The 27557-nt window shown below is 40.2% G+C and overlaps 4 protein-coding genes across 11 annotated transcripts in view; 3 read left to right on the top strand and 1 right to left on the bottom strand.

Annotated features, from left to right (window-relative positions):
* The window catches only part of amph (amphiphysin), a 29803-nt gene extending 24516 nt beyond the window's left edge, over nt 1-5287 (top strand). For all 3 annotated transcript variants that reach the window (XM_054767829.1, XM_054767830.1, XM_054767827.1), the window contains exons 16-21: nt 288-329; nt 508-621; nt 1012-1065; nt 3933-4121; nt 4316-4417; nt 4495-5287. In XM_054767829.1, the coding sequence (XP_054623804.1) occupies nt 288-329; nt 508-621; nt 1012-1065; nt 3933-4121; nt 4316-4417; nt 4495-4599 (606 nt within the window). In that variant the 3' untranslated portion in view covers nt 4600-5287. The remainder of the gene's footprint in view (nt 1-287; nt 330-507; nt 622-1011; nt 1066-3932; nt 4122-4315; nt 4418-4494) is intronic.
* Nucleotides 5288-6332: 1045 nt separating this feature from the next.
* cfap300 (cilia and flagella associated protein 300) lies at nt 6333-11730 on the top strand. 2 transcript variants are annotated; one of them, XM_054767938.1, is made up of 7 exons: nt 6333-6510; nt 6618-6699; nt 7451-7514; nt 8833-8990; nt 9074-9246; nt 10998-11064; nt 11157-11730. In XM_054767938.1, the coding sequence occupies exons 1-7, from the start codon at nt 6401-6403 to the stop codon at nt 11286-11288; spliced, it is 786 nt and encodes a 261-aa protein (XP_054623913.1). In that variant the 5' UTR covers nt 6333-6400; the 3' UTR covers nt 11289-11730. The 2 variants fall into 2 exon arrangements, with proteins under 2 accessions (XP_054623913.1, XP_054623914.1); XM_054767939.1 differs by lacking the exon at nt 10998-11064.
* Nucleotides 11731-12188: 458 nt separating this feature from the next.
* LOC129170928 (elongation factor 1-delta-like) lies at nt 12189-25868 on the top strand. Of its 4 annotated transcripts, XM_054759085.1 has the most exons (9): nt 12258-12335; nt 13995-14526; nt 15279-15402; nt 17080-17136; nt 20534-20615; nt 20675-20769; nt 20842-21048; nt 21119-21313; nt 21445-25868. In XM_054759085.1, the coding sequence occupies exons 2-9, from the start codon at nt 14069-14071 to the stop codon at nt 21481-21483; spliced, it is 1257 nt and encodes a 418-aa protein (XP_054615060.1). In that variant the 5' UTR covers nt 12258-12335; nt 13995-14068; the 3' UTR covers nt 21484-25868. The 4 variants fall into 4 exon arrangements, with proteins under 4 accessions (XP_054615076.1, XP_054615087.1, XP_054615060.1 ...); XM_054759101.1 differs by lacking the exon at nt 13995-14526 and having other exon boundaries at nt 12189-12335; nt 21445-22457; XM_054759091.1 differs by lacking the exon at nt 17080-17136 and having other exon boundaries at nt 12259-12335; nt 21445-25867.
* LOC129170913 (tripartite motif-containing protein 16-like) lies at nt 20525-27434 on the bottom strand. Of its 2 annotated transcripts, XM_054759054.1 has the most exons (8): nt 26961-27434; nt 24767-24925; nt 24423-24509; nt 22801-23034; nt 22557-22716; nt 22427-22477; nt 22294-22356; nt 20525-22226 (listed from the first exon to the last, which is right to left on the bottom strand). In XM_054759054.1, the coding sequence occupies exons 1-8, from the start codon at nt 27402-27404 to the stop codon at nt 21700-21702; spliced, it is 1725 nt and encodes a 574-aa protein (XP_054615029.1). In that variant the 5' UTR covers nt 27405-27434; the 3' UTR covers nt 20525-21699. The 2 variants fall into 2 exon arrangements, with proteins under 2 accessions (XP_054615029.1, XP_054615035.1); XM_054759060.1 differs by lacking the exon at nt 24423-24509.
* Between the last annotated feature and the right edge of the window lie 123 nt (nt 27435-27557).

Genomic DNA, 27557 nt, shown 5'->3' with positions numbered 1-27557 from the left:
CACCCAATGACTCCGAACCTGATTCCACTTTAGCCCGTTATTGTGCTTCTTTTCTCTGACAACGCTCTTCCATCTTAAGACTTCCCATTTATGGCATTTGATTTAGGTTGACTCACTGGCATTTGATTTTTTTTGTTTTTTACAGGTGTTATCTATTAAGCATGTTCCTCCTTTCCCTGTATCTTCCCAATTGCATTCCCTCTGGTCCTTCTTGACAGACATGCACATGTTAGTTTATATTACAATTTGAGATTCTTCTGGTCTCATTTTAAACATGCACTCTGAAGGATGCTACCGGTCCATCATTCTTTGCGGCTTTTGATCAAATGGTGAGTAGTCAGTTTGAAGGCACTATTTGAAGAATGGCGATGTGTTCTTCTGTTTAGTTGTTTAGCTGTTAGTTGTTGTCATTTTTAACTTTCCATACTCTTAAATGTAAAATTAATGCACACTCAATGTATAACCATTTGACATTCATCTGGATCTTTTTCGCACATTTTGAACAAGAACGAAGTAAACGTTGGCTCAACGGAAGGTTCTAAGATGTCCGGTCCAGTGCCCCCTGCTGGCGAGGAAGATACATCAGAATGTCCTGCCCCTCCAAAGGAAGAGGAACTTACTGTGAGTTAAAGAAAACATGCCATTGTAAATTTTGCCGTGACACATAATCTTCATTCTCTAAAAAAATATAATTAATTTCAGTTAAAGGAAAATTGCACTTTTTAAAAATGTTGCCCGTCATCCACAATCCTTATGTGAAACTGGAACATACATGTCTTTCCCCTTTTCTATATGTTCTAAATATTGAAAAACTGCTAGCACAAGGCAGCTTATAATGCACGCACTGGGGATTCACCTATTCCGCCTATAAAGCCCTCTAAAAAACCTCCAACAATGTGTTATCGTTTTATATACATGCTGTGCGTGTGCATGCTGCTTCTCATTCTTTATTTGGTGGGTAACATTTTGTTAACCAATTAAAACACTGTCATTTTCGCTTTGTGTTTTTAGGAGTCTGCTTCATGTTTGGAAGAAAAGAAAGAAAGTCCTGTGGACGAAACTTCGGTAAAATCTCCACACAGTAGGAATATCCATCCATCCATTTTCTATACTCCATATCCTCACTAGGGTCACCGGTATGCTGGAGCATATCCCAGCTGTCTTCAGGCGAGAGGTGGAGTACACCCTGGACTAGGTGCCAGCCAATCGCAGGGACATATAGACAAACAACTACTGTATTCACACTCACATTCATACCTATGGACAATTTAGAGTCTCCAATTAAGTGAGCGTGCACCACAGGGAGAACATGCACAACACATGTTTATAGTTTCACATACATAAAACAATTTTAAATGCACATAAATGACAAATGAAAGGGATAAATGAACATCCAATGTTACTTTTACCTTCATTGAAGACGTGGCTGTTCCCAAAGACACAATGGAAGAGAGATCAACCACCACCACCATGTGGTTTTTAGTCACATCAACAATCACGTCTTCAATGAAGGTAAAAGTAACTTTAACTGTTCCTTTATCCCTTTCAGTCAACATTTATATGTATTTAAATTAGGGCTGTCAATTGATTAAAATATTTAATCATGATTAATCACATTTTGTTAACTCATAAGTAATCACAATTAATTGGAGATAGAAAGAAGTTTTTATGTATACTTTTTTATTTAACAGCTTAACACAGAATGGACCTGAATGTATAAAAAACAAACACAATATACAACAAGTAGACATTGAGAAGGTAAACTGTCCATAACTCAAATATCATTTTCTTCAAACAAATCTCACAAAATATAATTGTGACTAACATTGCAAATAAAGGTTTGCAAAAACACCCACCAACTAGGTGAAATGAAAACAGGGTGTTAGAAAAATTAAGTATCGACAACTTACAAAAAATAAAGTGCTCAAGAACAGTGAGTAGCTTACAGAAGCTACAGTAGCTTACAGTGCCCCACTGTAGTGCAGTCAGGCTAAAGCTTATACTTCACTTTCACTCTTACAGAGACATACACACACTGACCCTCTTTTACACAAACCTTATCACACTTTTTTTGTTTTGCCAACTTCTGCAGTCTCCACTTCGGCAGTATGACACCGTAGATTTTGCAAAATGCAAGTTTTTCTGTGTTCTGTCCTCTGACAATCACGAGCAGTTCAAGCGCAAACACTAATAAATTGTTAATAACTAATAATAATAACACTAATAAATTCCCTCGCAAATCTTTACTGCCATTTCATTGAGTGCTGTGTGTGTGCTCTCTCACCTTTCTGACACAAGCCCTCCAAATACCTGTCTCCGCCAATCGGTAATTAGCAGCTCAAGCTTTACGGAAACTCGTATGCCAAGGTACCACTGTATAAATGACAATAAAAAAATTCCTGCAGTGCTCCAGCACCTTCTCTAGCTTCTTTAGTTTCTCCGTGTGAGTCCAGCAAGTGGCATTTGAGACTCGACATACTCCAGTGACAAGTCATCTCACAGCGACAGTAGATAAAAAAAACTTTGGTCTTGTCGAGAGAGCCATCTGCCAGGGCTTTGAAGCTAAACGTACCATTCAAAATACCCTTTTGGATGTCCATTTCTGCTCAATATTTGTTCCTTCGTGTATCTCAACATTAACTGCAACACCGCTGCGTTTTTTCAAACTATGGTGTGGGCCGACAGTCAAACAAGCATCAAAAAAATAGTGGTGTTAAAAGGAATTTCCGCTAACTCGTTATTAATGCGTCAACTTTGACAGCCCTAATTTCTATGCATTTCAAATTGTTTTTTTATGTAAAGCTATAATTGTTAAACTATAAAAATGTGTTTTGTGCTAGCATTTTTGGCTTTGTGGAATGGATTCATTGGATTTACAATATTTGTTATGGGAATATTTCTGGAACTAATTAATTACGCTAACCAAGGTTCCACTGTATGTTATTGTCTGATTTGCAAGAATAACGATGTCACACTTACATTAAAGACACTACACAGACTGGAGAAAGTCAAGGTGTATAATAAATGTTTCTGCAACATTATATTACTGGTGACATGCTGACAACCACAAATTGGCAGGCGCCATGATTCAACTCGGTGTGCACTAAGCCGAAAATAGACGCTTTATCGTGTATTTCATAGTGTTAGATTAATCAGTGTTTATTTAAAATGACTTTTTTTAAAAATATGGCTGCAAAAAATGTTGCATGGGCCACAGCTTTGATAAAAAGGTGAGAAACACTGTTGAATTCAAGAAAGAAGTCATAGCGTCTGTTAAAATTGTAATTTAAAGATAGAAACCTGCAATACAGGTTGCAGAGGGGCACAGTTTAAGGGAGACACATTACAAAAAGTGAGCTGGGCCAGTGTGTGTAATGATTGATTCTAACCATCCACTCTTTAAAGTTAAGTTTCTCAATGGACTAGAGTGAAACATCGTCCATGTGGCTTTTATTGTCCCCTTCCCTGCTTCCTTCACTCTTCACCACCAAGGCTGCAACAAAGATAAAAATGTTTATTTATCCATTTCATTCGTAATTTCTATGTATTTTGCTTTGTTGACTGCATGTAAAAGTATGTTTATTGTCTGTAACATGTATTACTGTAACATTTTGTATTCATATTTTAGGCGTCTGGAACGGACTAATTGGATTATTTACTATGGTAAAAACTGACTTGGTTTTTGTATGTTTTGGTTTTCATCTGTCAGGTTGGGGTTGGGTAGATCCCAGGATGCAGTGGCAAACACCAGTGAGAGTTACAGAGTCTTTATTGTAATGGCTAGGCTCAGGAAGCAAGGACTGGTAAACGGGACACAAAATCTCTGGCTGGGTGAAAAAATAAATACAAGCCGGGAAATTTTGAACAGATTAATTAAGAAAATAGAGGTTCCACTGTATTTTACAAAAATAAACAAAGGTCACCCTTTGCAGGAAACAATGCCCATCCCATCTGTGGTGATTGAGCCCGCCTCCAGCAATGAAGGTGATGATGACCGTGACGCTGACATAATCTCACCTTCGGCTATCAGTGACAATGGCGTGGCAGCTGATAAACCTTCAATCAAACCCACAAGTTCGTCTGCGGGAATGGCAGGACTCCCTAGTGACTTTCTTTATAAGGTCAGACTTTTCCCAAATCTTGTAAGATGCACGCACTCTATGTTGAAAATGCTATCAATTAATGTAGGTGCAAGCACCTCTCAGAGACGAGATCGGATCATTTTCCGGTATAACTTAAATATGAGAAAGTGAATGGAATCAAAAGTGAAACTTCATACAAAATATATGAAATGCTAATGTGTTGTTTCATGCAGGTGGAAACCATGCACGACTTTGAGGCTGCCAACTGTGATGAGCTGGACCTGAAGCAAGGTGACGTTGTCTTGGTGGTTCCCACTGCCTCAATAGAAGACCAGGTGAGGCACTGCATATCACACATTTGCTGATTGATTCCAAGTATGTGATTTGATTTTTTTTTCTGTTTTAATTGCAGGAAGCTGGCTGGCTGACAGGATTCAAAGAAAGTGACTGGACGAGGCTTGGAACTGGAGCTCAAAAGGGACTTTTCCCAGAAAACTTCATACAGCGTTTGGAGTGAGAAGGTTCTTCAGGACGAGGGAAAATAAGCAAGAAGCAATCTGGTCAGCATGTACCAATGCCTTTTAACTGAAACACTGCTGGACTATCCCTAGCATTAACTTTGATGTGATTCTCCCCCATTTAAACAAAACAAGACACATAATTGTTTGCTGTCATTATTTTGTTTTTGCATGTTTCCATCAAAAAAATATTTTTGGAAGGAAAACAAAAAGTACCATATACTGTATTGTACACCAACTGTTAACACTGTGTTGAAGTACTTTCAATGTAATTGATCGTTTTTTTTTTTTTTGAAAATTTTGTTACCATAGATATGCTGTGGTCACAATTTGTGGGGCTTTGGTCATATTTTTCTGAGATAAGTATCTGTGAATTAACTTGTTTGATCACTGTTACTGTAGTTTGGCAAAAACGTGAAATTTCTTCCAGTAATTAGCTTTTTTTATGTAGTCCATCAGACATGTCAACAGTGCTAGCTTAATTGCAACATGGAAAATGACTGATGATTATTTCAAATGAAGAAACAATGTATGAGTTCAGGGAAGAGAATAACAAATTCAATATGCAATATATGTAGTTGGATATATATATATAGTTGGTTTGACTCACATACTGTATATGTTTGTGATTAGATATTGAAGTCATATCATTGTCACCTATCTGTCACAATAAAAATGTTTCAATAAGGTCTCATTAGTCACAGGTATGCACACAGGACCCTCCACATTGGTGCAATACCACCCGTGACCATAAATGTGAAAATGAGTCAAATTACAGTAGCAAGGTGCTTGCCCCAATATACTGTATACTCAGGGGCGTATTTCCTCATTTGGGGGCCCAAAGCAAACCTAGTCAAACCAGGCCCTCCACATCCTTGTACTACACTTTACAAAAGTTTTGTAATTTATTTTATTTATTTATTTATTTATTTTACAAAATGTTAGTATGTAATTTAGGCCACTTTTTTTCCTAACTTTGAAACTGATTACAGCTATCCGTCAATTTAAGCTGCTGATGTTTAATTACCGTACTCACTCCCCCCAAAAACGAGTTTAAATATTAATGTTTATCATCTACTAGCAAGTGTAAATATGAGAAAATTATATTTCCTAGATAAAGTCCTTAAAATCCTTCTGGGAGTTTATTACCTAACAAGTGAATCATCTCAACGCTTTTACTGTAATTCATAAGAACATTAAGCAACATTTAATATAGTTTAGTGCTTTCATGCTCCCATCTTTGTGATGAAAAGCGTCACTAGTTCTTCTCGATCTCCTGACTGACATGCTAACCACTAGGCCACCGTGCGGCCCTTGACTCCTTATAGTTCATTGTTATTGTACAAACTGTCAACATATTGTACCGTGCAACATATCAAAACAAATTATTCCTCACGGAGACCAATATTCTTGCTAGTTGTTGCATGCATGATTATACGTAGGGTATATAAATTAGTAATATATTAATCTAATCAGGCCAAAGCAAACATTTCTATAAATAGCATATGATATGATAGACCTGCAGTCGAATCTTCTAGAAAAATAATATTCCCGATAGCGTCAACTTCTGCGCGTCCGTTGTCATGGCAACGCATGGTATGGGGAGGGAAAGGCTTTCACTTGTTTTTTATTTGATGAAACCGGTGCCAAGGCAACATGGAAAGTTCATTGGTCGAGAGTGAGCAAACTAGCCGGTGATTTGTCCCTTTACACCAATCAGCGCGATCGTGTACTTGCCTGTACACACGTCTCCACTCTTTTCGATTGCTTTTGTTGTCAAGCTATAAGTAAAAAGCTAACATGTCAGGGGATAAAAAGGAGTTTGAACAAAGTTTTACTTTTCGTCATCTTCCCGCCAGGAAGTTCTCTTTCCTGGAAGAAAAGGAGACCGTGGATCTGTTAATGAAATGGTGAGGTTGAAAGGAAGTTACCGTAAACATACACAACAGCAGGTGTGTCGCCATCTTCTGGGTGGTAAACAACTCTTCAAGTGATGTTTGTGTCATTTTTCGTCCAGGTCCATGCTTGGGAGGCTCTCAGCACAAACGTTCAGCTTTGACCAGAAGTTCAACCTGTATGCCGGTGAAAGGTTCGCACTGGTAAGCCATGATGTAAAATATAACCGGACGGATCGAAGGCGCTGACAAAGGAGGAAAAACAAAGTACAACAGAAGACTCCGGTGACAAAAGGTCACAGGGAAGCTAAAAAAACAAACAAAAGAACAAAGTAGCAAATAAGAAAATACAAGGGTGCTCAAAAACTTACTGAATTCAGTTGGCAGCAGGGAATAGAGGTTCACAAGTAATACTAGCAATGTGTCAGGAGAAAACGAAGCATGCATAAAGCTGGCAAGGCAAGACAGCAATCTGGCAAGGACTGTGCATGGCCTCTTTCTAATTCCATTTAATATAGCTTAACATTGTAAGGCTCAGCAATAAATAAATAAATAAATAAACTACTGTCCATTACCCAATTTTGATCCGCCCGATACTCTCGATGGCCAATCCACCCCTGGTTGTCTTATATTGTTGAGTTTATGTATTGTTATGTATTGTTCACAAATATTACACAAGAATAGGTAGTATACTGTCGGTATACGTATCGTCGATACTGGCCCTGCATTTACTTGGATTAATACCAAAGTTTGTAGCATGACCCACCTCTTGTGTAAAATTCATTAAAAAATATGTTGCTGGTCACCTGGGTGGGCTACACTCAAGGGTCACTTCTTAGGCACACCACTGAAACTTATACAATGAAAGATTGTGATAATACATTAAGTAGGGTGAGATATCTTTTGTGTTGTTTATGATTTGTGTGGTGTTTTGTTACCATTGCTGTCATTGCAGTGCTTCTTCAGAGATGCCAAAGTGCTGTCCAGTCTGAGAATGATGGCAGCCTGGGAGCCTCTTAGTATGTCCTGTCATCTTTTTATACGTTTTATGTCATCTGATGATTCACATTAGGTGTGGGCGGAAAAAATTTTAATATCAATAGTGCCGATACCCAGGGTTGTGCCAGGAACAGGGAGATTGATATATTTCTGTATCTCTGTTTTGTTGTTGTGTTGCTCATATTGTTACATACTGTTATATTTATATATTTTATATTATTTACATACAAAAAGTCATCAGAGGGAATATGTTGTTGGACATTGAAAGGCAAAAAAGCCAAAGGATTTAAGCCAATCGTAGTTTTTTGTTTTGTTGAGGTATTGAGTCAATTTTGTTCAAACAATTGTATGCGATTAAAGGGAATGATGGAATACAGGTGGTCCTCATGTTACGGTGTTGCGTGTTTCGTGGTTACATACATGTTCCCATTAATTCATTCAAAACGTAATTTTGAGACTCGCTCGAATCTAGTTGTAGCAGAAGAATACACTATGTGTGCCTCACACGCAGCTATACTATCGACACTCGCTGTTGCGATCATCATTCAGGATAAAGACCGTATTGTAACATATACCCTGATGTTGTCAGGAGGACAAAGAGGTAGTTGAGCAACAATCTCTTTATTACAAAAACAAAACCAAAACAACATCAGCAAACTCAACTGCCCTCTCTGCAGGTAGCCGTCCTCCTCCCGCACCCACACCAACACACAGTCAGGACTCATGTCACGTTCAGTCAGAAATCACAAAACTCTTTACCACTACACATAACTTCCAGGTTGCTACAGTATCCAAGAGCATGTTAAATGATTTGATCCTGTAAAAGCAACAATAATACCTAAGCAGCATAGTGATCCTATTAGTGAGATAGAAAGGTTGCTATGGCTTTTATTTTTTATTACTGTTTCATGTAATTCTTATATTTAGTCTTATATTTATATTATCTTATATTTAGTATTATATATCCTTCATGTGTTCTGGGTAAAGTGTGAATGACTTAAGTTCATTTAGCTATAATTTTGATATAACATTCATCTTACACCACACCACACTTACATCACAGTCTAGGAATACAACTCGGACGTAATTGAGGACCACTTGTACTTTTTTGATCTTGTTGTGCCTTTGTCCTTTGTTTTATTTTGATTATACAAGTAATCACAATCAACAAATTAAAGGCAAAAACCGCAAAGGCATTCAAGCGTCTTTAAAATGTTCAAATATCCTTATCTGCAATACTGGCACCGTATTTCCTTTGTTACTTTGTACTTTACTAAATTTGCAGTATCGCCCACCTGTAGTTAACACACACATTTAACTCTTCTTTGTTATTCACAGACAAACCCGTTGTGTCTGTTGATGTGGAAGTGATACCATGCACAAAAGTCTCCATGGACTTATTTGACCCCATTTACACTTGTGGCATTGTGGGGACCTCTGGACGGATCGCTGTATGCTTCCACGAGGTCTACCCTGACTATGACAAACTGCGGGAGGTGAACCTTCCTTTTTACTTTACAGCTCGGTGTTTGTTGTTTGTTTCTCTCCCCTCTCACCATATGTTTCTCTGTGCCTCTAGATGCTGCAGGATGAGGACTCGCAGCACTACCACGTGGTTGGGAGAGCCGAGCGGGGGGAGTTTCTGTTTCACCTCTTTAAGCATCTGTGCCTCGGAGGAGAGCTGAATCAGTACGAAGACACCATTGAGCCTTATGTCAGCACCACCAAGAAAATGTACAAAGATCTCATCAGGTGGGCATACTGTATGTCTCAGTGGGGTACTCAATTGGGGGTACTCCTGGGGGTACTTGAAGGCATGCAGGGGGTACTTGAGATTAAAAAAAACAAAACAAATAAAAGTGTATATATATATATATATGTATATGTGTGTGTGTGTATATGTATATATGTAAATATACTGGGTCAGGCAAAATGATCTGACACATTTGTAGGTTAAATAAAAGGCAAATAAAGTAAAGAAACAAAGTGTTTTTATTTACGAAAAGTACATATAATGCCATTCTGTTTCATTATGTTTTCAAAATTAAATCAGTCAAATGGGATCCATTATTGTCCACACACTCAATGCAGATCCAGTAGCTGTGAAGTTGGTAACCCATAACAAGATCGTGTTTCGAGCTGGTACGGGATCATGTCTACCAAGATTGAAGTGTAAAGGGAATGCTCGTTGTGTTGCAGTTACAGATTCGTTTCTTTTGATAAACGTTTCTGCATTGAAAGCACGATGCTCACCAGTCCAATTCATGGCAGCAACTGAAAAAGAAACGAAAAACAAAGTCATTATAAAGAAACAAAGCAAAATGGCATTATATGAAAAAAATGGCATTATATGTACTTTTCGAAAATAAAAACACTTTTTTGTTTCTTTACTTTATTTGCCTTTTATTTAACCTACAAATGTGTCACATCATTTTGCCTGACCCTGTATATACAGTATGTGTGTGTGATACATATGTGTATATATGTATGTGTATATATATATATATATGTGTGTGTGTGTGTGTGTGTGTGTGTATGTGTATATACTGTATACAGTATATACAGTATACACAGTATATAAACATACAGTTGTGTGCGAAGGTCAGGGCACCCCTTTGCATAGCTACATTTTATTTTAGAAATTGAACAAAATTATACAAAAAACATCATTTTGCCATGTGCAAAAGTCGGGGCACCCTGAGAGTTTCAAAGTGTCAGATTCTTTTTACAAGCTCAGAGGGTTATCAGCTCATTAGTCCTGAAGCATGTATCAACAATAGTCATTAGAGAGCGCCAGCTACTGCCAATTTCAGGTTTTCTTAAACACGGCGACGCCACAAACCTTGTGTAAACACTCAGCAACAATGGGTTCCTCTAAGAAGCTGAGTAAGACAGGAAAAATGAAAGTTATTGATGCCCACAATGCCGGGGTGGGCTAGAAGAAGATAGCAAAGCCTTTTCAGCTTGCAGTTTCCACAGTGTGAGGTACTGTATAATTGAGAGATGACAGGTGAGGGGAACTGTTGAGGTCAACATCTTAATATATTTCTTTTATTTTTATTTTTAGTTTATTTTATTACATTTATTATATTTCAGACATAGTGCGACATAGTGATTAATTATGATTAATTAATTTGAAAACGTTATGTTTTACGACAGATGATCATCGTTTTGGATGGTAACATAGTGATGCTACGAGGCTGTTTTTTTGCATATTTTTTTCAAACAAAATTGCTTTTCAAATTCACAACTAGGTGCTTCACTGAAAAAATGTTGAGAACCACTGCTACATCATAATAACTCTTTGACCCCTTGAGATATGTACAAGGGAATCTCTAACATTGAGCAAAATACATTCTGGGACGCTAGCTAATTTTTCCTATCGAAAATAATGGCAGTAGAAATATCATTTGTTCCAGTGTCAACCTGTGGCCTTCATAAAACCATTATTAATGTAAAGGCAATGTTGTAAGTAACAATTATAACACTATAACTGTCTGCAGTGTTCAAAAGGATCCAGAAAGTAAAAAGATCAGTGTTGTCTCCACAGTGCTCAAAGTCTACGTCTTTGTAAGTCTCCTCTTCATTTACTGACAAGATGCACATTAAGAATGAAACTCTTTATAATTTTATAATTTTTCTCTGTGTGCTTTATTATGCAGGATGAATCCGGCCAGCGTTACCCTGGGTCACAAGAGGAAGAGCAGACATTTGCCTACATGATAGTGGACCCCTTCAAACGCCACGTGACTCTATTCTGCCACTGTTTTGGTATTGGAAACATGTCCCTATAACATCGTTATGGGGCCTTCTGAATGCATGAATCACAGTAAACAAGGCAATTAAATTTGACAATATGTAAGGTAAATGCTGTGCTTTCAGAAATGGTCCTAAGGATGAATTAGTCTCAACTATGTGTGGCATCTCTACTATTTTTATGCCTATTTTTGCCCTTTTCTCTCTCCACAATAGCGGAAGGAGTTTGTCCATATTTAAAAGGTTAGACATCCTCGCCTCGAGTTAACATGATAAGACTCTCCCCTTTCCTTGAAAGAGAAGGTTAGCAGAGCTGGGCAGTCTAACTCCTGACATATTTTATTGTTCCTAGTTGTTAATGCATTTATATATTGCTGTCTTTGGAAATGTACAGCATTGTTATCTTGTGTTTTTCACTGTTCTTTTCATATGTTATTGTCAGTAGGCCTTCAGTAAATTGAATCCCGTGCAATGAAATAAATATGCAATGTATAAGTCTGACTGTTTGGTCTAAATACTTCAAAATATGAACGGGTGTGAGTTATTCAGTGAAGTCTGATGTTGAATTATGCTGCCCTCTGCAGGACATATATTAATATATGGTGGCCACATATTTTTTTCCCTCAAAATAACATTGAAAACATTTAAAATGAGACAGAAACGCGCCATTATTATAAACATTCAGATATAAACAATTTAGCACTCAGATGAAAGAAACCGTAGCCTGTCAAAACTGATTAGTTTATTGACGGCTCTCGTTGCATCATGGGAAACGGAGTCTTTCTTGCACATGGATCAAACCAATCTTAGTGTTCATCGTAAAGACCAGGAAACATGACTGTCGCCTTTTGTATTAAGTGCTGACAAGTTATTGTATTATAGAGTGTCATAAAAACACAATTAAGCTCATTTAAGTGCAGTATAACACGACATTTTGGACAAAACGGTTAAACACAACCCCCTTCCACTGTTGATGAATACACGGCGTCCGCTTTACGCTAGCCCTCTTTCTGTGGGATTACAGTTGAGGCAGCACGCTAAAGAAGCCGCTTTCCAGAGCCTTAAAACGTCGAATAAAACACAAAGTAAGTGTTCAGAGAAGTTTTGTATGTTTGTCCTGAAACTTTGTTGAGTCTTGAATGCGACAAAATATGTGAATTTTAGAGTGGTTAAGCGCCACGTGTTCAGCGGCCGTGCAAGTTTGCCAAGCTGTCAAGCAAACTTGCATGAACTTGCCTCCCGAGTTTATATGTTTTTTATTCTGTCAGTTGTCGAATATGGTTGGCTATTAAACATTTACTTTATTTCTGAATGTTAATAGTTTCTCACTGCTCACTTCTTTCATAACACTTTATTGGTACCTCTGCACTTGTGTTTTGTATCAAAACGATTACGCTCACATCATCAGAGAGGCATGTTAATGTGGTTTCTGTCAAGGCAACATTTTCGATAGGACTTAAATAAAAATGTAATTAGTTTGTGCAGATGTACCAAAAGTTATGTAAAACCTTCAGTTAAGTATTTATATTTCCTTTGTCTTTCAGTTAAAGGTGAGTGTGCTCTAAAACATATATGCTCTAAAACATGCTTCTTGTTGATTTAATTGAAATCAATTGTTTGCCAGTTGATTTGCACATCTTGCATGTAAATGATCAATTTTGCCCTTTTTTCAACAGTATTCAGACTCCTAATTGTGTCATAGTGCAAGTTTAATTTGTATGAAAGTGGCGTAAGAAAATGCATTGTTTTTGGCTGTAAAACTGAACAGCCTCAATAAAACTAATGAAAATCCCTGCAAAAGGGTGACAACAGAAGTATTTTAATGCATTTGTTACATTTATACTGGCAGCTTGATTCTTTGTACTAACAGTGACTTGTGCACGTTTTTAAAGTAATTTATGGGAGCCGTTCTGCAAGTTTTTTTTTTTGTTTGCCATTTGATCCTTTTTGTTTTATTGGTCTTGAACTTGAATTTTGTGCTTGAATTTTGTTTTAATTTACGGGCGCATAATGAATCATTGTCTTTGTGCTTTTATTTTAATTTTGGAATTGTGCTTTTAATTGGCTCTCTTAATTGAACACTGGTGTGGTTTAATTTTTTATGCCTGTAAAATCTTAGTCATGGAATCCTTTAAAATATATATTTTTAAATATATATTTTTGTCAAATATAATTACAGTGGAACCTCTGGTAGTCGACTCTTGCTGCATCGGCAGTGTTAAGTAATACGCTTAACTGTCATACAATAATACATTAATTCCATTAAAAAAAAATACCATTCTGCTGTGTGAACGTTCGGTTTTCTGATCTGTGGTTATCATCACCCTTCATCTTTGCCACCGCACCTATGGTGGCGTGACAAAGCCAAAGAAAAGAAAAACACACTTTAATTACATAGAAAATAATAGGTTAATCTTTTAGATGCTCATTGATTTGAAGTCTCGTGAGATTTGTCAAATTCTGAATTTAACCAATTTGAATTGGAGGTTCCACTGTAATTTGTGATTGTGTGGAAGAGAGCAGAGGAAATGCTGCAAAAATTAAACATAAAGGTGAAATGTGAGCTTCATGCATTAGCTTTAAGTGCCTGACTTTTAAACCCAACAGTTTGAATCAAAACATTTTGTGGTATAAAACATGAGAAACTCTCTAACCTCCTCCTGAAATTGGGTAAAATAGCTTTGTAATCATCACCCCTTTTAAAGAGCATGTGTTAAAACCTCTCCTGTGATGTGTCCAAGCAGAAAGTTAGGTGCCTCCTGTTGCTTCTCTTCTCTGGTAACCCAGCACAAAAGTGACAAACCTTTTTCAAAGCACCATGGATCCATTTGGGCCAAACAACTCAGAACAGGGAGCAACTCCTCAGGACAGGAACATCATCAACGGAGCCAGCCTCCAGTTTGGGAAGATGCGGCGTCATGCAGGCTTGTCCCAGTCAGAGAACCAGACCTCTGGGCCTGAAGAAGAGTGCTTGAGCTCCTCTGTGGAGATGGGCAGCTCCTATGGCCGAAGCCCCGTCCTCCAGAGCATGCGTGCTGAGAACTTCGCAAAGCCTCTTTCATCTTCCCCGAGGAGCCCCAACACCAGAGGCACCTGGAATGCCCACCCCACGCGGCACCAGCAGGATGGCACCCAAGTCCCCACGGTGAAGTCATCCGGCACCCCTCACCGTCGCTACAGCAGAGGCCGCAATCGCACCTCGTCTGAGACGGAGAAGGGTGGCAGAGGCAGCAGGGAGCCCAAAGCCAGGAAGAGGGGCTTCTCTGGGAGTGAGAAGTACGACACACGAGGAATGGCACAAATGTGATGTCTACTACTTTTGTCTGTCTTGCACTGTTATTGTTTGGCCTTTACTTTTTATTTTAAAGCTCAACAGATGGAGGTGGAAGTGAAACTGTTAAATGTGGCTGATTTTGATTAGAAGTCCAAAAAGATAGCATCTGTATAAGCCTTTTGTGTGGTAATCCTGCTGACCAGACACGTCTGCCTCACCGCCTGGGGAATGTGTTGATGTGCAATGGGGACACAAGCAGGCCGTTTGTTGCATTGTGGCATGGGAATGTGTATGTTAGGTACACTCACTGGACGATTCATTAGATACACGGGCACAATCTTACAAGAGCAGTATCAAAAAAAGTTCACTTCTGCAAGTAAAACTGTATATTGTGGTTGTTTTTGCAGTCTCAGTATGATGCTGACACAGTTCCACACCACAGCACAAAAAACACACGAATAAACATTGTTGATGGTATTTATTCTGTCATTTCTGACATTTTTTCTGCCAAAGCTTTGATATAACTGTAATCCACTATCTTCTCCACTAGGTAGAGAAACTGCAGTTGTGGTTGTTTTGTATTGGATATCTGCAGATTGTGCAGGTGTACCTAATGACGTGTGTACAAAGTGTATAGATGACAGCGACTCTCGGTCTCGGTGTAGTAATGTCGTCATAACAACATAGCTGAGCATCTTGCATTATGTCTATCAGTCTTAAGTGTGGCCTTAATGTCTCATTGTTTGTTCTACAGCGCCAACATGAGTGGACTGCAGTGCCTGGCCTCAGAGAAAGTCTGGTTTGACAAGCACCGCTATGATGAGTCCGAGAGGAAATTCTACGAGGGCTTGAACGGACCTGCCACCAAGCAACAACAGGTGACTTGCTTGTGATATTCGTTTAACATGTCTACATTACACTGCAACCCCTGAAAGGTCTTGCTGCCCTGTTAGTCACTGGCCTCTGTTGGTTTAAACCACTTTTACATCATGGCCACGAGCAGCTGTATGTGTGCGCTCGATATAGAAGCCTTTTAGCCAGTGAGGTCAGGTGGTTTGGCAACTGCCTCAACTGCCATGGAGCTAAATAAAGCCCATAATATCTTGACTTCACCCATTTCAAAAGCGCTTAGTTTTCATTTCCACACTTAGTAGTGTGAAGTTGTCAGCTGCACCTCCACGAGGTATTTGGGTCATTGTGTACTTTTACAGCCAAACCGTATCAGCTTGACATGGTTAGATAAGACCAAATGCTGACTGTCCGCCTGCTGCTCCCTAAAAATGTCCCTCTGCCAAGTACAAATCATGAGCTTAGGTATTGGTTGATCGGTGTTTGGTTAGCAGGAGACGAGAAAGCAATTTCAAAGAAAGAACCCATTGAACTGGCGTGTATAAGCGTGTGACGATATATTGATATTGCAGTGCATACAAAGTACCACAAACGCTCCTGTTAACGTTTTGAATTAAGGAACCACAGAGTATAGTTATCACCAGGGTCTCTAATTAGCATTAACATTTGTGGCATTAACATTTGTGGCTATAGGCAACCTCCAAGATGGCAGTAGCTGCATTTGAAGTATCATGACTTGTCAGAAACCAACAACTTTATCTACCTCTGCATGCGCTTTCAAATGTTGCTACTCAGCTGTTGGTGTGACAGTCATGCTTTTTACACTTGACGTACAGTTTACTGTGGACTCATCAGTTGTAGTAATGCTGGCTGAGCAGTTTGCTGATAACCGCTATTACAACATTGCTTCTGTTGCTGCTGTTACCTGTTCAGAAATTAGGTCAAAGAGAGCAACTTTTTAATTTGCAATTTTTTTCATGCACTCCAAATCATTATAAAAGTAAAAAAAAAAAAAAAAAAAAAAAAAAAAAAAATGACTTGACTTGAAAAATGACTATATAAATTTTCCAATTCCGGAAATAACAGCCTCACTCCAATTATTGCCTGCTGCCAATTACCGCTCCGTCCTCTGTGCAGTTTAGATAAACGCCCCGGCTGTAATTTGAGCATTTACCATATGTGCCGTTTATCTTGCTCATCTGTTTGTCATCTTCCATGAACCAGGAAGTAGTCTGGTAAATAACAAACTCCAATAATGTTTGCCATGATTTTTATGTAACTTGTAATAACATTGAGGCCTTGGCGGAGCTCTAATGGGTGCCATACCTTTTTAAACTTGCTTTCCCCTTCTGTTTGCTTGATTGGCATGCTGCTTCCTCCCTGCTTCTGCTTCCTCCCTGCTTCTGCTTCATGGCTGCTTTTACCCACACCCCCACACGTTTCGTAGGAGACAGAAACTAAAGCTATATCCCAACAGAATATCCTGCAGCCGCTTAACGGAGTGAGTACTGTACCGCAAGAAGGTGCATGGACTAAATAGAATTGTACTGCTGCTTTTACTTTGCTTCAAGCCACCTGCTTCTATATGGTCTTAAATGTAGGGATATGAAATGTTTGTTAATGTGGTGCAACCAACGGCTACTTGTCTATTTTCTTTCTTTAACCTTCTCTTCGTCCTCCTGTCACTTGCGTTTTAAACGCTGCAGGTGAAAAGCACCCTGCAGCAGGCCAAAGGGCGCCCGCAAAAACGTCAGCACAGAAATGTAAGTCCGCTCTGTTGGAGCGTGTGTGTGCGTGACAACGCATGGCCGTGATGGACAATTTTGTATCCTGAGATGCCCTCCACCATTAATCGCACGCAGTGTGTCTCAATTGTGGTGGATTTGTTTTTGCATCATCAAGCTAATAATCACAAACAAAAAACTACTGCTTGGTAATTATGCACAGCATCCATTTGTGGCTTAATTGCATCCTACTGGAATACATCGCTTTCCTATGTGCAGAACATGTCATTTTATGTGTTTTGTTACTGAACTTGAGATCTCAACATGGGCCAAAAAGGTGCCTTCCTTGTCAATATTGACAAAATAGAATATCAGTAAATCTAAAATCAATGTCACCACCAGGTAAGGCAACTGCACTTTTCTACAACCATTCATTCGTTTATACCAGGCATGGTTTAGTATTTTCTTAATTTAGTGGAATCTGCGATTGGCCGATCCTTACTGATACTGCTCAAAAAAATAAAAGGAACACTAAAATAACACATCCTAGATCTGATTGAATGAAATATTCTTATTAAATACTTTGTTCTTTACATAGTTGAATGTGCTGACAACAAAATTTGCATAAAAGCATGTGAAATTGTCAATCTGTGTTGCTTCCGATGTGGACAGTTTGATTTCACAAACACTTGGGCGTTACATTGTGTTGTTTAAGTCCATCCATCCATTTTCTATACCGCTTCTCCTCATTAGGGTCGCGGGGGTATGATGGAGCCTATCTCAGCTGACTTCGGGCGAGAGGCGGGTACACCCTGGACTGGTCGCATATAGACAAACAACCATTCACACTCACATTCATACCGACGGACAATTTAGAGTCACCAGTTAACCTAACATGTACGTTTTTGGGATGTGGGAGGAAACCGGAGTACCCGGAGTAAACCCACGTACGAGAATTGAACCCAGGTCTTCCCGATCTCCAGACTGTGACTGTGTGGCCACGAGACCACCGTGCGGCCGTGTTGTTTAAGTGTTGTTTCCTTTTATTATTTTGGAGCAGTGTAGTTTGGACAGCAATTTTCTAAACTTCATTTATATTTGACTACCCCACGTGCAGTTAAAACAAATTTGTATTGTTCAATGTTTTTCAACAAAATAAGATAGGAACATTGAAGGTTTATGCTGTCAGTTATTAAATAAATAAATAAATAAATAAATAAATAAATAAATCGAAATCAGCAGGTCAGGCTTATTAAAGCTCAGTAATAGGCCAGAATTGGTCATTGTAATTGGTGCACCGCTACTTTATACTTCAAGACCTGTAGACATCCACAATGTATCTAACCAGGCATCCTTAAATTGTTTGTTTATGTGTGGATATCCATGAATTTGGAAACTTTGCATGGGAATAGGTCATGGGTCGGCAACCTTGGGCATCAACAGAGCCATTTTGCCTCCACTTCCAGTAAAAAAAAAACAAAAAAAAGTCTGGAGCTGCAAAACATGACGCAGCTCATGAAGTTTTAAAAGTTTTAATCTTTTTAAAATTTTACCTGTTACAACAACAGAATTTAACTAACAAGTGCAGAGTGCATGTTGAAATAACACTGAACTATGTAGGCTTTTTTGGGTGTCCCCGTGTTTGTGTAAAATGAAAAGAAAACATAACCAACTTTAACATTAAGAAAAGCCCATAAGAGTTCACATATCTACATGTCAGTGTGTCTGCTCAATATCGTTGACATCACTTGACTCATCACAGGCAATTCAATATGCAATTGCACTGAATTCATGTCATCAGTTTGCCAGCTGGTGGTCCTGTTCTTGACTGTCTTTGCAGGGAGAGGCATTTCTTTCATTTCCTTGTTTATTTTTTTAAATTCAGATAATAGATGCCGTGATATTCTTATGAACGGATACTTCATGTATTCTCCATCTGTGAACGGCTTCCTCCTCCTCACGCTCTCCAGAGCAGCGAGTCACCTACAACACTAGCAGCTAACATACTCCTTGATAGTATGTTTGCGCTATTCAACCTTCCGTAGTAGTTTCCAAATAGCTCCCTTACACCCATCTGCAGTTGGGTGCTTTTCAGAAAAAGCTGAGTGCTTATTCTGTAATGTCTTTCAACGTTGCATTTTCTGTTTGCTAATTTCTTGCCACATATCAAGCACACGGGTAAGCCCGTGTCATTGGCAGTGAAGGCAAAGGAATATATCCATTCAGAATTAAACTCTATTTTCTTGCGACATTTTTCTCTTTAGGGGCAAATTCATAGTTATGGATAGCTTACCACGGGGTAGCACACTCTCAAGACGTCTTTTTCATGTGTCATTATCACACTGGCTCTCCTCCCCCTTCCCTTGCTCATCTAATCAGCAGTCACAACGCAGTTTAGATGAATTCACGAACTTGCGGTGAGTCGGATATTTCATACTCTTTTTGAAAACGCACATTTCCTCTGCTTCGCAACAAGGGGGCTAAAGAGCTGCACACGGCTCCAGAGCCGACCATCGGAATAGGCACTATGGCTACGTTCACACTGCACGGTATGATACTCTTCTGATTTTTTGTTAAAATCTGCTCTTTTTATGTAATAGTTCCATTACCGAAAAATGTGACTTGTATTTACATGAAATGTGAACACATTGCGTTTGGGAAGTGGACATGCATGCGCACAAAAAACTAGGTCACACACGTGTTACAAAAGTAAACGTTCCCAATTTGTGGTCTCAGTCCTGGCGTATCGGTGCCAATTTCACGGATTTGTGCAACCAAAGTCAATTTTCTTACCAAAATTATTTTGCGCAGGAGATAAAGAAGGAAGACGGCAAGACATTGACATGAGATTTTTAAAATCATTTTCGGATGACAAGAAGAACTTTTGCCTACATCTGTGAGTACCTTTGCCTAACGACTGCAGTAGCATCAGACACATATCAGATTTACTATATACCCGCATATGAAAGACGCCTGGGTCGCATTTGGAAAAACTGCAGATTTGTACTGTTCCCACTGACATGAAAAAATATGAACAAAAAAAATCTGAATTGACTTGCAGTATGAATGTAATCTATGTATCCTTTTAATAGCCAAGCACACAACTCACTGTAGGTCTGTTCAGGCAAATTCCCCACCTCTTTGCCACTCTAGTTGAGATCACAACACTAATCAATGTCACAATCAATAGTATCCAAATAAAGCCTGTAAGATGTGTTCTGCGCATATATTAGAAAAGTAATACGATGGATAATGTGATACACTGTAACATCAAGGTTCTCCCAGTGGGCTACAATCATGAAATTGTAACATGCTTGCAAACATGAAATTGTTGCAGTGTGAAGGTGTGCATCACAGCATGGCTTTGATTACTGGTACTCTTCTGTGCTTAACTTCATTCAACGTTTGCTTGTTCTTCTCCCTTGCATCCTTCCAGTCTTCCTCACATTCAGCTGGAGACCAGGACCTGATTGCACGCATGAAGAGCCTGGAATTGGAGAACCAGACTTTGCACAAAGGTTAGCACATTTAAACTTTTATGTTTGCATGACAAGCTAACTGAGATGCTTTGTTTCAGTGGTGGGGGACATGAGGGCCGCCCTGCAGAAACTGGAGTCCAGAGTGGCTCAGCTGGAGAAGACCCCTGCACCAGCCACTGTACCCGCAGTCAAGGTAGAAGAAGGCAAGGGGAGAAACACTTCTATTTACGTCTGTCGCCTCTTTAATCTTTTTTTCTCCAACTAGGCCGAGCTCATTCAGGTTGCCCCAGCCAAAAAAGTTGTGGTGGAAGAGAATTGCGATGACGACGATGATATTGACCTGTTCGGTACTGATGACGAAGATGAGGAGGCGGCTCGCCTCAAGCAGGAACGCATAGAGGCGTATGCCGCCAAGAAGGCTAAGAAGCCTGTCTTGATCGCCAAGTCGTCAATCTTATTGGACGTCAAGCCTGTAAGTAACACTGCTCTACTGTTTTAGTAGTCTACGTTTAGTAGCCAGCTTACATTTTTTGTTCTTTCAGTGGGACGACGAGACAGACATGACTAAGCTGGAGGAGTGCGTGCGTTCGGTGCAGATGGACGGGCTCCTGTGGGGGGCTTCCAAGCTGGTGCCAGTGGGCTATGGCATCAAAAAGCTGCAGATCAACTGTGTGGTGGAGGACGACAAAGTGGGTACAGACATCTTGGAGGAGGAGATCACCAAGTTTGAGGACTATGTGAGTACAAAAACAAATAAAATAAAACACAAAGTTTTTGAGTGCAAAAATCTTTCATTTATTTAATGTAGAAAACTGCTTTGAAATACAAAATCTAGCAAACATGCACTGAGTTTTGCTCACTCTTACAGGTCCAAAGTGTCGACGTTGCTGCCTTCAATAAGATATGAACAAAATGCTGCTTATTGGTACATATAATTAAAATTTAAAAAAATCCCTGAGCAACTTCTGCCTTATTTGGCCTCTTCATATTAGCACTGGCTATGACAATAGGCAGACCTGCACAGTCTGAGGTCAAGTCAGAGTAGGACAATCCAAATTTGGATAAGCACCTCAAGGCATCTCGTTACACTGTGCAGGTGTAACTAATACTGTGGCCTAAGTCTTTACAGGGAACACAACTTCAAAGTAGACCCCAAACCCACCCAAAATCCTGGATACACAGGCTGGCTGAACGTAGTCTGGACACTGTGAAGGTGAACCATGCTATCAGACACGTTGTAGAAGGACAAAACACCACCCCTAAAGTTCAGATACACTCCTATCCTGTTGCCACATGGTATGGCCAAGCTAACGCTGTGCTTGTCGTGCCGAAACATACACCCGCCGTGCGTGCAGTCCAGGCTCCAGGATTTGGAGTTGTGGCCCAGTTTGCTGTCGCTGCCGCCACCGCTCCTGCTCATGCTTCTGTAGCAAACGCCCACAGAAGCCCCACCCTTACCGGCCCACTCCACCTCCCAGTAGCAGCGGCCCGCCATACCGGCGCGACACAGTACCTGAGCCCAGCTGGTGAAGCGGTCAGGGTGCTCGGGGTATGGCTGGGGCTCGGAGCGTGTGGTCACCGCTCTGTGGCCCTCGGACAAGCTCAGGTATGGGTTGGCGGTGTTGAGGTCCAGTGTTAAATCTTGGGTATCTGTGCACACCAATTAAGTTTTAAATATGGACGGCAACAGCCTTAAAAAATGAAAAATCTTACTCACAGTGTAGAAATTCTTCTCTGGTCTTTGGTTCTGAGTCATATAGTATGTGAGAATCTAGAGTTACTAGAAGGATGAGATGAAGAAATATGAGTTGATGACCAAAATCAATTAAATCCAACTTATTTGCATATACCTTTGGTCTTTTCTGAGGGATTTGGATTGCTTGTTTCCTTTAGTGAAAACACTGAAAATGAAGACAAATGTAAGCGTTGTTTATCCACAAAATAAGTCGTCATAAAGATTGTAATGTGCTGTAGACTTGCCTTTATCTGAGATTCTGTTAAATTCTCTCTGGAGGCTTTCATCCAGACTGTCCCTCAGCTCGGCCAGGCCACCTCTGATGCTTTTATACATCAAGTAGGGAAATGTGTCCGTGTTGGGAGTCTGCACCCTCTTGGATGGGAAATGAAGGGATCTGCACTTCTGCAGTGATGAGCCAATTACATTACATTTATTTTAAAAAAACCCAACAAAAGGAATTGGCTGTATCAAACACTTCCTGCTCACCTGAAGGAAGTGGAGATGGTCATCCATCCGAGAGAGCTTCTCCAGCTCCGCCTCGCCCCTCCTTAACTCTGTCATCTCACGCTCCACCTTCTCCAGAAGCTGCTCGGCCTGAGTGAGGGCCACCCGCTCACGGCCTCGGATCATCTCCTTCACGTCGCTCCTATGCTTCTCAATGGTGCGGATAAGCTTGGAGAAGATCCTCTCGCTTTCCTCCACTGCCGCCTCAGTGGCGTGCTGCGTGAGATAAACAAGTATTGGCAACAATCACTGGCAACTCTGCATTGGGACAAAAGACTCAGTGCCCTACTAGATCTAGAAGATGGTATAAGAAAAACCCCAAAGCAAAAAAAAAAAAAATGCAGCCCCATGTTGCTAAGGAAACAACATAATATGCATAACTGGTTTAAAAAAAAAAAAAAAAACTTTTGGGGTTCAAACCATTGTGCCCCACAAATTCTGCCTAGCAACAAGTCCAACCAATTCTATTGAAACTGTCCGGATTTTAAAGTGTAAGGCGCCACTCGTCCCCTGGGCGGGGGACACCAACTCAGGGTAGGTGCAGCAGCTTGAAGGGAAAAAAACCTCAATAAAAAATATATACATTTTTATCCTGGAATAATAATTTCAGCTACAAAATTATATATCTAATATCCATCCATCTATTTTGTATGCCGCTTATCCTCACTAGGGTCGCGGGTATGCTGGAGCCTATCCCAGCTGACTTCAGGCGAGAGGCTGAAGTTTCAAATTCACATTTGAAATAGCAACACCCTTAGGAATGATCAAATCAAGAGTGTGACCTCTGCTATGAGAAGGTTGGGTTACATGCTGAGTTAGACCAAACGTTTCAAGGACAGCAGTGAGTTCTTTAGCTCGCCTGTCATTAGCTACATCCACATGCACATTCAAGTCCCCCGTAATGACCAAATAGTCAAAATCAGTGCACACAACTGAAAGTAATTTTGAAAAATTGTCATTTTGAATGACACATACTTAAAAGAAAAAAAGCCCAAATGACAATTTTTGGGTGAGTATATTGTCCCTTCAATATGGCACAAACGCCACCACCCCTCTGGGCTTGTCGTGTTTCAGAAAGAAAGTAGAAATGAGGAGGACTAGACTCAATCAGGACAGCATTAACTGTGTTTTTGTTGAGCCATGTCTCAGTTAAAAACATATCGAGATTGTAAAAGGAAATAAAAAATGAATTAAAAATGATTTATTACTTAAAGATCTGACATTGAGTACAGCATGTTTAAGATTAGCCAGAGTTGAACTGGGCGTGTGTTCTTGCAAAGGATGGGGATTAGATTGCTTTGATTGGACAGTCTGCCTCTTACCTAATCGATGTGGATTGACACCCTGGACTGGTCGTCTTAATTGTTTTAATATTTAGTGGATACAGTAACTCGAGGGTTGAAGGTATATAAAAATGTTTTTTCTTTTACAGCAACAATCACAAGTGAGCTTGCTGTTTCACACTTAAACAACCCCACTTTTAGTACATTAAATTAGCATCAGAAGACAAATTGGCGTTGACAAAAAAAAAAGTTGGTTGTTGCCCCTAGAATTATTTTATGTAATAAATTTCCTTATTCAACCTCAAAAGTTAGTGTTCTCACTTTAATGTATCTGACAACATATCGTAGCTCCTTCTCCGCATCCTTTAGGTTCTGCTCGCACTTCAAAGATGCTTCTTGGAGTTTTCTCTACAAAAGATCACAAACTCAGTTTAGTCCCTCCTCAAATTATTAGAACCAAAGAACCATTTTCCGCAAAGTGAGCTTGCGGACAGAAAATCAATGGTGTCTAATCATAATAATTGCCCACTATGCTCACAGCCACTTCGGGGGCATACTTACGTAAATGGTATTTCAGGATTGCTATGATTTGCAGTGTTCAGCATTTAAGTTTTTTGGGTTTTTTTGTTACTGTTGCCGTTATTCTATACTTGATGATTATTTACCTGTTGTTCTGTACGCTCGTCCACCAGTTGCACGACCTCATGACCCTTGTGTTGACTTTTCACACACCGCGAGCATGCGCCCTCATGGTCCACTCGGCAGTAGCTCCTCACTACTTTGTGGTGATAAGGACATAACTTCTCTTTAGAACGTTTAGTTGTCTGTGGAAAACACAATCACAGACCCAGAACAAGCACTTGTGTTACATGTGGGCATGTGCAGGACTTCACATACAACCAAAACAAATACTGTACATCTACATCCTAGGTTCCCAAAGCGGGGTACACCGATTGGCATGAGGGGTACGTGAATAAAAATGAAAAAGAATCAGCGCCTCACATTCACTATTGCAAGTGTGCCTGAACGCCTCACGGCGCAAGGAGAACAGAGCAGAAAGACAGAGCATGAAGCTGTTCATTGCTCTGTGTGCATCTTAAGAACAAGTTTGATGATTATTTTATGCAGTAAGTGTTTCATTTTGAAGATTCCATTTATATATTATAGATGGTAAACAAATTTGGTGGCCGTTATTGTCCAGTGATGTCATATTGGTCAATTTTTAAATGTGATAAAACGAGAATAAATCAACTTTTTTACTATGTTATGTTAATGGTGGTGACGAATAGCAACATTTAAATCTACATATAAACGCTTCACCAATTACAGTTGCAATACGCAAGTTGACTTCACATTCAGTACAAAGCAAAGGAGCTGGAAATAAAGGAGTACAAGTAAGCCCACTTGTGGTGTACCCTGAGAGCTCATTGCTTGAAATTAAATGGACAGGAAAGATAGTGGACCTGCTGAGTGCATTCAGCTATTTGGTGGAACAACATGATAACTGTAAACCGATGGGGCGAAAATACAGGCGTAACAGGATTTGGGGTGAGTGTATTAGGAAAAGAAGTGGGTATACAAAAAAGATCCGGGGATGGATTAGGGGTATACACAGTAGAAATGGTGGCAGTCAAATGGGTGACGTTAACGTCACAAAAGAAGACCGTTATGCTCAGACTCGGCATGAGTTCTGGAAAGTATCACATCATTTCACTCGGACAGCAGACAGGACATTCTATATCAGATGCTGCAAGTCACAAAGATAAACAATAAGGGGGGGGCAGGGGAATGAAAGGGCAGACAAGTTGGCAAAGAGGGCACTGAGGGCAAGTAGGGTTGAAATGCACGTAAGCATAAGCAAGCAGAGGTGGAAAGCATGATAAAAGTGGAAAATGAGCCAAATTTCACAAAGCATGTGGGACAGAGAGAAAAGAGGAAGACACTTGTATCAAATCCAGCTGAAGGTCAAGGATTCAAGCACTGCTGGTAAGAGCAGGCACGAAGAAGTTGTGATAAGATTAAGGATGGTACAATGTGCTGTTAAAACATTGAAAATTCTGGGGAAGCAAGACACTGGATTGTGTGAAGAGTGTCGGGAAGAGAAGTCAGTTGAGCATATGATTCTGAGATGCAGGAGGTATCGAAGGGAGGTGATGAGGAGGGATCTGATGGGAATGGAAGAAATAACACTAAAAGGACTACTGAATATGGGTGAAAGGGCACAGCTAAGGAAGTTGCTTGACTATTTAAGAAGCACAGGGTTGTTTAACAGAATATGTGGGAAGGTGTACTTGGGGGAGGATAATCAAGGTGTTACATTTATTATGGGGTAGGACGTATATGTTTCCGTGTGGCACTAGTGAGGTTGTGACTGCAGTTAAGACACAACTGATGCACCGAAGTAATGGATGCCAACCACAATAAAACAGAGGAAAAAGACATTCAGTACTGTACTACTTGTACAACAAAAAATGGCGCACAACAGCGGTTTGTCTCCCTGATGAAGGCCGGGGTGGCTGACTTGTTGGTCATATGGTCATACTCTGTTGGTCAAGATAAAAATGTGACACGTTTTCTGATAGACTATTCGTCTACTACACAGCTACTCCTACTAGTGGTGATTACATATATCTACATTTAAACTCAAACAAGCGCCGACAAAAATGTACTACATTGTGTACTTGAATAACACCCCGGAAAATAAGGTGGTGCTCGTACGTCCGGTGTTTAGCGTGACATCACCCACTTGTGGTCTGGCATTCGTATTATACGTATTCCAAGGTAAAAAAAAAAACAAAACAAAACATACAAATTAAAAGTGCACTTTTGAAAACAAAGATGGCTGTGGCGTAAACATACCGTTTGTCCGACTGCGGCCGGAACCAGGCTGTGGCCGCGCCCACGGAAGCGCTCGTCGTGAGCCCGCAGGTGAGCCGCGCAGTAAGACTCCGTGCACGTGACGCAAGACGTCACGGCGTTGCTTTTCTTGCCAGTACAAACTCCACATTTCACCTCTTCCGTGGAAACTGGAGGTCCTGCTGGCTCTTGAAGTCCACTCTGCACCAACTTCTCCACCAGCTCGCCCAGCACAGTGTTCCTGTTTAGCTGAGGTTTCGGGCTGAACACCTGCCTGCACTGAGGGCAGCTGTACTGGCCCTTCTGCTTGGTTCTGTTCCAGTAGTCCTCGATGCAGCCCAGGCAGTAGCTGTGTCCGCATGGGATGGTCACTGGGTCTCTCAGGACCTCCAGGCACACAGAACAGCTGAACTGGTCCTGTTCTACAGAGATTGTCGCTGCTGCCATTTCCTACCTGGGACAGGGCGACTCTGTTGAGGGATGAAAGGGGGCGTAACCTACAGGTGTACAAAAGAGGTGGGTGGGCCGAAACAAATACCGATACCAATGACAGGATCAGTATTGGGTTTGTGCTAAGGTGATACTGATATTTTTCAGTTC

Source organism: Dunckerocampus dactyliophorus, chromosome 2 (genome assembly GCF_027744805.1).
Source record: "Dunckerocampus dactyliophorus isolate RoL2022-P2 chromosome 2, RoL_Ddac_1.1, whole genome shotgun sequence".
Taxonomy (NCBI): domain Eukaryota; kingdom Metazoa; phylum Chordata; class Actinopteri; order Syngnathiformes; family Syngnathidae; genus Dunckerocampus; species Dunckerocampus dactyliophorus.
This window is presented reverse-complemented; position numbering and strand designations above follow the sequence as displayed.